The 11,244-nt window shown below is 29.7% G+C and overlaps 1 protein-coding gene across 1 annotated transcript; it reads left to right on the forward strand.

The window, feature by feature from the left end:
- Positions 1 to 7,421: 7,421 nt before the first annotated feature.
- Positions 7,422 to 9,773, forward strand: LOC129910951 (cytosol aminopeptidase-like). Its single transcript, XM_055988557.1, has 9 exons — positions 7,422 to 7,623; positions 7,686 to 7,801; positions 7,863 to 7,998; positions 8,055 to 8,357; positions 8,409 to 8,611; positions 8,746 to 8,965; positions 9,026 to 9,275; positions 9,339 to 9,412; positions 9,474 to 9,773. The coding sequence occupies exons 1-9, from the start codon at positions 7,510 to 7,512 to the stop codon at positions 9,651 to 9,653; spliced, it is 1,596 nt and encodes a 531-aa protein (XP_055844532.1). The 5' UTR covers positions 7,422 to 7,509; the 3' UTR covers positions 9,654 to 9,773.
- Positions 9,774 to 11,244: the final 1,471 nt, after the last annotated feature.

The raw sequence follows: 11,244 nt of genomic DNA on the forward strand, positions 1-11,244 counted from the left end.
ACAGTTATAATTTACAAAACATGGATGGAACTTATCACACAAACGAACTTTCACAAAAATCTGTCAAGTCTTTCGGACTCCAAATATGAAATTTGTCTATAACTACTTCGGCAAAAGCGCCACCTACCGGGTCCAATTTATGAAACAAAACATGTTTCGATTAAATTATATCAGACACAAAAAGTTTCACAAAAATCAAAATATGCAATTTTCCTAAAACTTGACAACAGTGCCAACTACTGGGTCCAATCATGAAACAAAGCTTGTCTCGAATGAACCTTGTCATAACACAAAATTTCACAAAAATCTGTCCAGTCATTCGACCCCAAATATGGAATGTGCCTATAACTTGACAGCAGCGTTTCGGATGGACCTTTTCACATATATTTCACACAAAATTTCAGAAAAATCTGTCTTGTCGTTTAGGAGTAGGGTCACAAACAAACGCACAGGAGAAATATTATAATATGTAGATACAAACCATAACTCTGATTGATGTGCCAATGCTTTACTTATTTGTCCTCAATGAAAATCAGAGATATACATTTTATTTGTGCAGTCCATATGTGGATTTAATATCACAAGACGAATAATTATTTGTTTCACTCAAAATCAGACTTTTTTAATTATTTTGAAAGCTTTACAAATTAAGCTTAGTTAAAATTTTTAAAAAGCGAGAGTGGTTTTTTACTCGTACATATTGACAGCTATGTAAAGATGCGAGAAAAGGTATTATTTTTTTTGATACAAACCATCTACATATTAATACCTTTCAAACAAAAAAAAAATTACCAAAATCGGACCAGCCAAACGCGAGTTTATCGGCCACACACACTAAACGAACTCATTTTTATATATAAGATTTGGAAAATTTAGGTACCTATATTATAAAAAAAAAAAATAAAAAAAAAAACATAAAATCCGTTTTTTAAAAGAATAAAATAAAATCTAAAATCAAATTGTCTTCCAAAACAAGTATGCAGTTTTATTTAATATATTAAGGTGCATTTTTATAAAAAAATTTTAAAATCGTTAGACCCGTTTTTTAAAAAACTAATTTTATATTAATAAATTTTTTGGAAAAAAAGTTTTAAAATAAAGTTGGTATGCCATTTTGTAGAAATCACTAATCAATATCTAAAAACAAAATTTAAAAAAAAAACTCAATATTCCGTTTTCGAAAATTTGATTTAAAAAAAAAATTTAAATCCAAAAGTTATTTTAATCAAAATTTTATTTTTGACTCATATTAAAATTATATAAATGCTTTTTACAAAAAGTTTCGTTGAAATCGAATAAGTAGTTTGGGACTAAATCGGATTTAAAAAAAAAAAATGGTTCTATGGCAGGTACCGTTAATAATGATTTTCAAAATTAAATTTTTTATTGAAAGATAGACCTTCTCTTACATTTGAATTTTTTTAACAAAATCGTTGGAGCCGTTTTTGAGATATTCCAATTTTACTAAAATCGGTATATAACAAGTACCGTTATTTTTGGTAAAAAAAAATTAATTCCAAAAACCCCTCTGGAGAGTCGACATATTACCAGCAAAAAAAAAAATACTTTAAACAAATACAGATTTTCAAGAGTGCGTAAAACGTTCAGATTCAAACTTTCATATTTTTTGTTTTGATAAGACATAATAAATTATACAACACTCATAATGATTTCATCATAAGTTCTTTTTTATATGTATTTACCTCATAGCTGTTTTCAACATTAAAAACTCTCAACATAAACAATAATTTATTATGAACAACACATTTAATTAAAATTCGATTCAAATTAATGAGAAACACCAAATTGAAAATTGAAATTATTACCTCAGAACTCAATATGCCTGAAATATAATTTACAAATTTAATAACTTACCCCCAAACAAAATTTACAAAAAAGAATTTAGTGTTGTTCATGACACGAAACATGTGGAGCTTTTCAAAAATCTAAGCGTAGGTATGTTTTTGTATCTTGTACAAAAACAAAAAAAAAACACAATATTTTACATATTAAATTTATTTATAGTTTTTCTAATGAGTCAGTTAAAAGAGGATTTCCTAGTTGCCAATTAACATAGCAGAATAATATGAGGTGTGGTGGGGTACTACAAGAATAATTTTTATTTTTTATTTTATTTCGTTTACCATTAGTCATAAAAAATAGTTCTCAAATCCTCAAAAAAATAAAAGATTTAAAAATAGGAAAGATAAAAAAGGACTCACAATCAAATTTAAAAATTCCCACATGATTCGATTTATCAAGGGAAAACAAAATATCCCAAAACAAACTACTTTGTTTTCTGAAATTACAAACCGTCTAAATATATATTATATTGACCTTTTTGAAATAATTTTATGACTTCAGAATTTAAAAGATGTATTCCTTACGGATTTCATAAATTTTTTTTTGTTACGTATACGCCACAGTATTCACAAAAGTGAATGAATTTCTATAGGGCTTTGATCCTAAAATTCTTTTATCCAATCTAAGTTTGAAAATATTTTAATATGAAAATAAATAAATATTTCAAAATATTGAATAAAATGAAACACATTTTTCTCGAACAAATCTCTCTAAATATCAATCTTTTGCTTCAAAAGATATTTATTTCATATTTCAAAAGCTAATAATATTGACTGACATACCTCCCCGGAGGTTATAAGGTGAATACTCATAAAATCAATTCCTGATTTTTTCTTTACTCTCTGGCCAGTGGATTCCAGATTGCATGTTCTTGTTTAATATCAAATATCAATGAATAAAAAATGTTTCAATAAATAAAATATAATCATAAATTGAATACTGATTGAATACTCCAGGTGGTATAGTTAATATTATTTTTTTTTATTTGTAAACAGAAAAAAACCCTAAAAACCAACAAACTTTACCTGAGTCAAAAACAAACAAAAAAAAACACCCAAAAATATATTAAATAAAGTTAATTCTTCAAGAATTTATTATCATCATAATCTAATGTTAGCTGTTTGTTCATTCACCAAGAACACCCTCATTAAAGTGACTCCTATTAACTTACCCCCAAAAACAACCCCCTCATTTATAGATATAAAATAGAGATATGTATATCTACATTATAACCTTTTCCAAAAACAAGACAGACTTGCTGATAGCATTATGTTGTGATTCATAATTTATTAACGATAAATCGATTAACTTGACGATAATGAGCACTGAAAGCGACAACGCTTCGAGTGGATTCCAATGCCTATCCTCGCATATCAAGGATCAATTAGTTACAATATTATAATGTTGTTTCCCATAGGAACATGCAATGGATTATAAAAATAACGTTAGCTCATTAATAAATGGTATATACATAAGATTTATTAGATGTTTGTGTTTTGTGTGCCACACACACACACATGTTTGATCCCAAAAAAAAAGAAAAATCTTCTCTTGAGGAAAAAGGTCACAAAGCATTTTCATTGTAATTTCTGAATATGTTACGTAATATTGTTAAGGAAGGTGTTTTTGAGATTAAATTCATGGGAGCTCAAAATGGTGTTTAAAGATACTGATAAAATCTTAATACACTATGTAAATATTATGTAGCTTATTGGGAAATTAATAAGGCAATGCCAGGCAGAAAGGAGTCTTATGAATTTGACATGGGACTAATTTGCTTGGAATGAGGACAATTTATAAATGTAAGTCAAACAATTTTAACTCTGTGAACTAAACTTATTATTTACTTTAACTTAAACAATCTCTATCAAAGTTGTTTAAATATTTAAACATTTTTAATCATAGAAATAAAAATTGTGTTGTTTTTTTTGTTGATGAGATTTAAAGTAAATTATTGATTTGAGCTTATAGCTTCGAAGTTCAAGTGGCGACCATCGAATTTCTCAGCTCACACGGTTAAAATTGTGTTCAATAAATTGGCAATCCTATTTTAAAAAATAGGTCATATCTTTGTAGTTTGGTCAAATAAGTAAATGTCAATTATACAAAATATAATCCTTAGCAAAATAAAATGCACGACTGGGGTCGCACGTACTTGCTCTTGCAGTTCAAAGCACTTTTATGTTAGTCTACTTGTAGATTTTAAAAGCTGGCTCTAAATTTAAAAAAAAAATTGATATTGAGGAAGAGCCGACATTTAGGGCATGAAAAAATTTTTTTTTTGTTATTTGACTTTTTTGAGAAAAAAAAAAATTGCAGTTTCATTGCCACTGCTTTAAATATTACGTATACAAAGTTTAATCAAAATCGTTAGAGCCGTTTTCGAGAAATTCGCAATATCGTATTTTTTTGTATGGGAGGTATACGTTCTAAACGAGATATAAAAAAACAAAAAAAAACCAACTTTCAGAATTCTATAAAAATCATCTGTACCAAATTTGAAGAAAATCCGTCCACCCGTTTAGGCTGTGGAAATGTGTACAGATGGACGCACAACCGCACAGACGCACAGACGTACAGACGCACGGACGGAATTGCGAGACCCACTTTTTTGAAATTCTCCATCATCGTAATGTTGGTTTTGATTAAAACCTCAAATTTTTTTTTCGACACGAAACCAATACTTGCCCTATAGAGCAAGTAAAAATTAAAAAATAACACAGCCACACAAAAAAAATAGAAGTTCTGACCTGGGGTTGCGACTAGATTTTTCATATAGTTTTTAGGTCACTGAAACCGAATGCGAAGTCCGTTTTGCCCCATCACGTCAGGTTTTTGAGATAACCTCAAAAAATGTCACGAAAACAAAATATTTTTTTCTCTGATCTGGGATGTGCGAATATGTTAATCATATAGTTTTTGGATCGCCGAATCCAGATTCGAAGTCAATTTTGCCCTATCAATTCAGGTTTCTGAGATATCCTCAAAAAAATGGCAAAACCAAAAAACAAAACTTCTTATCTGGGGTTGCGACTAGGTTTTGCATATAGTTTTTGGGTTGATAAAACCGAATCCGAAGTCTATTTTGCCGTATCACGTCAGATTTTTGAGATATCCTCAAAAAATATCAGATAAGAAAATTGTTTTTTGAGTTTAGACATTTTTTGAGGATATTTCAAAAATCTGAGGTGATACGGCAAAATAAATTTAAGATTCGATTTAGGCAACCCAAAAACTATATGAAAAACCTAGTCGCAACTCCAGATAAGAACTTTTGTTTTTTTGGTTTTGATTTTTTTTTTTGAAGATATCTCAGAAACCTGACGTGATAGGGTGAAATTGACTTCAAATCTGGATTCAGCGATCCAAAAACTATATGATTAACATATTCGCACATCCAGATCAGAGAAAAAAAATTTTGTTTTCGTGACATTTTTTGAGGTTATCTCGAAAACCTGACGTGATGGGGCAAAACGGACTTTGGATTGGATTTCAGCGACCCAAAAACTATATGAAAAATCTAGTTGCAACCCCAGGTCAGAACTTTTATATTTTTTTTGTGTGGCTGTGTAATTTAAGGAACGTAAGACTAAAAATTTGGTAACTATCTTCAAAAAAAATACAATTAATTTTTGATGTGATAACGTCTTATAAATCGACGAACCATGGTAGCATCCACGAAAAAGTGACGCCATTTTCTCCCGTTCCACTTGAAATTTTAGCAGTGCGGCAAAAATTTCAATTAAAAATTAAAAATAAACTATTACAGATACAAACATTTTCTAGAGCTTATTTGAAGGATAATAACCTAAAGTTTAATCCAAATGAAGGTTTTTTAATAATTCCATCATTTAATAGGGTAAATAGGGGTAAAGCAAAATTTCAAAAAAAGTGGATATTTTCTAAATGCAACGTTGTAGAAACATGATTTTTTTTAATCGATAGATAAATTTATTCTAAGGCTCAAAATAGTATAGAAAAAATTCTTAAAAATTTCAGAACTAAGTTATAAATGTTTTTTTTAAACTAAAACATGAGGTAGACCTTTGACAAAGTAGTGATTATAGGTAGGGGACATTTTTTTTTTTGACAATTTGAAAAATGCCATTCGAAATATAATACAGATTTTTTTTTAAGTCTCTGCGTTTCGAAATATGAATTTTTGAAAAATACCTACTTTTTTTAGGGAATTTTTGGGTGAGTTTTCTTTTTTTTTTTTAAATTTTTCTAAGCGTTCAAAAAATCTCAAACTTATAAACCATGTAGTCTATAACCCTTCGCATGCATCCGCAAATTGGTATTTTAAAATGATTTTTGACCGAATAATGGGAAAAACAAGTTTTTTGTCCCAAGTTTGTTTACCCTTTTTAACCGTTTTTTATTTATATCTTTTTTTTTCAACATATAAATGAATGAAATTTATACTGTATATAGATAATAGACAGGACTATATTTGTGCTAAATTTGAATCAATTTTGTAGTCACAATTTTGAGATAACGGTAAAATAAAGTTCTATTTTTCAACACTTTCTTTCTTTTGACCTAGAGCAGATACAAATTTAATTTAACTTCATTGAGCATGCTGATAATATTACCTTTCATTTGATATATCACACATAACGGTACATTTACTACAATCTACTCAATAATAAATTAAATTTACTGCAAGCTACGTAATAAAAAATTAAAAAACTTCAATAATACCTCAAGTGGAGATCAGTTTGAAATTTCGACATGGTTGGCTTTATAAAATTCTAACTTTTTTTTGTAGTCATCATAGAAATATGATTAAAAAGTCATATGAAAGGTGAAATAACAAGCTTTCTTATTATATAAACTTTAACAAAGATTGTTAAAGAAACAAATTTATTGGCGTGAGATGAGAAAAAAATTGATATTTTTGCTTTTTTTATAAAATCTGATTGGTTTCGAAAAATTCCAGCTCTTTTAGTAGATGCCACACAGAAATGATCTATATAAAAAATGAGCTGAAATAATAGGCTTTCAGATGGTATAAAATTTATTATAGGTTGTCATATAAAAAAATTGATTTTTGGGTGATGGAAGTGATTTTTTTGTTAACAAAAGCACACAGCCTGTTTTCTTATGACGTTATCAGGCAAAATTATCGTTCGTAAGCCGGCTTTATTGACAACCACTTTTTTTTTTTTTTGGTCAACTTCATGAACGCGTAACATTGCAGCCAAATTTGGAAATTTATAACATGGTTAACAACATTTTCAAACGCGTCATTTATATGATTAATTTCAGAGATGAAGTTAAATTTCAAAATTTTATGCTTTTAAAAAAGTTTGTAAGCCTCCTTCTAACCATTAATTTTCCTCATAACCCATTTTCTTTTCTAAAAAAATACTGGCAAAGATTCACTTTCTATATAAAAAAAAAACTTATATCAAGTAGTGGTTGGTTGCTAAAGAAGTTATATTGTTACCAAAGATACCAAGTGATTTAAAAAATTTTAAAAAAATACTTAGTTCCGAACAAAGATTTTGAATTATTTCAAACGTAAGCTTAGAATTTTCAGTTTAAATAAAATTTTAAATTTATTTAATTAAACAAACTTTTTCAATTTCGTAAGATTGTTAATATTTTTTTCTATAAAAATTTTAAAACCATCTTAAAATAATGGCATTTCGGGCAATGCAAGCAATTCGTTTCGTTATAAATCGCAAACAAAATATTTTACGAACAAAATTAATTCGACGTTATATTTCTTCAGATGACCAACATAAATTTGCGGTATGCATAAACATTTTTCATTTCATATTGCATAATTTTATACCCTTCCTTTAACTAAATAGAAAGGTTTAGTGATTGGACTTTATGAAAAGGAAGATGATAGACCTATTAAATTGACAGAAAGTGGTGAAAATTTTGACAAAAAAGTTGAAGGCCAATTGATGCAGCTGATAAAAGAGTTAGATGGTATACTTTGGGTTATTAAACAACTTTCCTATCAATTTGTTTTTTGTTGCAAGTTCTGACCTTAAAGGAACCCTTGGATCTGGAACTGTTTTTAGTAACGTTGATTCCGAATACAGGTCCGTTGCAGTAGTTGGTTTAGGACGTGAAGGGGCTGGCTTTAATGAACTTGAAATGCTTGATGAAGGAATGGTAGAAATCTTTCTTTTCGTTTGGCTTCAAAATTTAATCATATCTTTTTTTGTTAGGAAAACGTTCGAACAGCTGCTGGAGTTGGTGCTAGAAAACTTCAAATGCAAGGCTGCATTGAAGTTTACGTAGATTCCATGGACTATCCCGAACAAGCGGCTGAAGGCAGTGCTCTTGCTGTATATAGATATCAGGACAATAAGAAGAAGAACGAAAAAACAAATGTTCCCAAATTAGAACTCTACGATTCGTCAGAAACTGATGCATGGACTCGGGGTATTTTCAAAGCTGATGCTCAGAACTTGGCAAGACGTTTAACTGATGCTCCAAGTAATCAAATGACACCAACAATGTTTGCACAGGTAAGTAAATTTTTGAAGTTTCGTTCTTGCTATTATTTAGAGATATTTAAGGCTACTGTCGATGCACTATGTCCATGCGGTATGACTGTTGAAATTCGTGCAATGGATTGGATACAACAAAATCACCTGAATTCGTTCTTGTACATTGCAAAGGGTTCATGTGAACCACCCGTTTTACTTGAGATCAATTATTGTGGTACATCTCCGGAAGATAAGCCAATTTTGTTACTTGGCAAAGGAATAACATTTAACAGGTAGGTAAAGTAATTTAGCTGACAGACTGACGAAAGTCGTATTTGACCAAAAAAAAAAGATTTTAAATTTTGTCAGAAAATTATTGACAATTCGAAACCTAGCTAAATCTTTTATTCACTTTTATTTCCCAAAGTGGTGGCATATCTTTGAGGCAACGTGATGGAATGGATCAATATCGAGGTTCAATGGCTGGAGCTGCTGTTGTGGTCGCTGCTATTCGAGCAGCAGCTACACTTTCACTTCCCATCAATATTGCAGCTGTTATACCTTTGTGTGAAAACATGCCGTCGGGAATGTCCTGCAAGCCTGGCGATGTAATTACCTGCCTAAATGGTAAAATGTTGGCAATAGAGGTAAGGTTTGGTGAAGTTTTGATCAAAATTTGTCAATCCAACAATCAAACAAAATTATAGCAAACAAACAAAGCTGGGGTAGTTGTTATGGCTGATCCTTTGCTATATGCCCAAAAAGCCTATAAGCCTCGTTTGGTAGTTGATGTTGCCACACTGGGTAATGGGGTTAAGAAAGGAATTGGCAGTGGAGCTGCAGCAGTTTTTTCCAATTCACACTACCTTTGGAAGCAGTTGCAAAAAGCTGGTTCGATTACTGGCGATAGGGTTTGGAGAATGCCCTTATGGAAGTATTACCAAAAACAAGTGAAAAGTAATAAAACTTTCTTTCTTAAGAGTGTTCGAACTCTTCTAAATATTGTTTTCATTCTTTCAGATAGTATAAGCTATGATATAAGTAATACTGGTACGGGATTAGCTTCTTCTTGCCAAGCTGCTGCTGTCTTAAATGTAAAGAAACTTTGTTTTTTGTTTTCCTAGAACTTAATTTATTTTTCGGTTTTTTTTCAAGGAATTTGTACCTACTACTGATTGGGCACATTTAGATATAAGAGGTGTTGGTATGCTTACCAAAGAAGGCAATATACCATATCTTTTGCGCAATCGTATGACAGGACGTCCAACAAGGACATTAATACAATTCCTTTATCAAATGGCATGTCCAGATCAATCTCATAAATCTTGTAAATGAAGAAAATTGGTTACTTTTTGTCTAAACAAATTTTACTTTGAATTTTGATTTTTAGTTTATATTTTTTTGAATGACTGTTATAATAAAAAAGAAATTGTACTAGAATGTTACAAGAAGCGATTTACTTTTTTTATTTTAGATAATTCTTGAATGTACAAACTTGGACCTGGTATTAACAAATTTACCTTTATTAAAAAAAAAAAACAACTTCTTAAACAAATTTTTTTGTTTTTGCTTTAACTTGTGGGCTCTAATTTTATTCAAGTTTGGACCCCGTATAATAAATTTTAATCAAGTTGAAGGCGTTTTGAATCCCAATTACATCAAAAGCCCATGGATCGGACTGTTTTAATATTAAACGGTTCTCAATTTTGCAAATTTTCGGACCCCATTATATGCATTTTATTGAAGGTAAGGACAATTGAAAGCAAAAGTAACAAGCTTTTAATCAAGGGCTTTGGTTTTGGGTCCCAATTCGAACTTTTATGCGAAAGAGTTAGTCTGGTTTATATTGTACTGAGTTTTTGAATTTTTCAAAACAAAAAACAATGCAATTTTTGTTAAATAAAGATTTTTTGTTGTCAAAGTGTGATTTTTATACAATATTTTTTGGATGTGGGTCAGAATTGTATCCAATGCAAAAGAGTTGTACTATTTTAATTTAGCTGGGAATGAAATTTTGCAAGTTTGGACTTCATACGACTCATATTCGCAAAGCCACTTGAAGCAAAAAATGATAATTTTTTATAACAAGGGCTTTGGGTCTCAATTTAATTTAATTTCAAAGGTGGGACTGTTTTGATCTTACAGTTCTGAATTTTTGAAATTTTGACCCCATAAAAAGCATTTTAACGAAAGATAAAAGATATTAATTTTTTTAAGCAATGGTTTTGAGTTTGGGTCCCAATTTTATCCAACGCCAAAGGGTCCGTCTTTTTTTATTTTATAGGATTTTTAATTCTGTACGGCTTTATGAAACAAAAACGGATATTTTTTTAATAACAATTTTTTGATCCAACTTTTACAGGTCCGAGATTTTGGATTTTTCAAATTGGGAACCCAAACAATGCATATTTAAGAAGAATCAGAAAAATGCGAAAAAATTGAGAAGAATAAATGCATTTTTTTATGTTTTAGATGTGCAGTTTAGATTTTACAAGATTTTTCCATAATTTACCTAAAAAGTATCTGCATTTCAACATCAAAAATTAAATTAAATTTTCACTAAGTAAGTCAAAAACTCAAGAACACGTCTTTATTAGGTAGGTACTTACTTTTCAAACTTCTAACGAACACTTTCAAATACAAATTATATCTGTATGTGTCATTCTTCGCTCAGTCACAAAAATAACAACAACTACTCAGTTGTGGATCCTTCGATCCTCTTTTTCAACAAAAATAACTTCCATGCATATTTTAACACCCCTGTGCTAGCTACTCTCTTTTTTTTTTATTTGTTTTTATTCAACAGTTAAAAGTTTAAAAATCCTTAAACCGAAAGCAAAAGTTTTTGCAACTGAAATCAAATTGTATAAAAGGTATAGCTAGAGCTAGCTAACTTATACACGCGAAGTAAAAAGTTTAGTTGAGA

Source organism: Episyrphus balteatus, chromosome 2, assembly GCF_945859705.1.
Source record: "Episyrphus balteatus chromosome 2, idEpiBalt1.1, whole genome shotgun sequence".
NCBI classification, from domain to species: Eukaryota; Metazoa; Arthropoda; class Insecta; order Diptera; family Syrphidae; genus Episyrphus; species Episyrphus balteatus.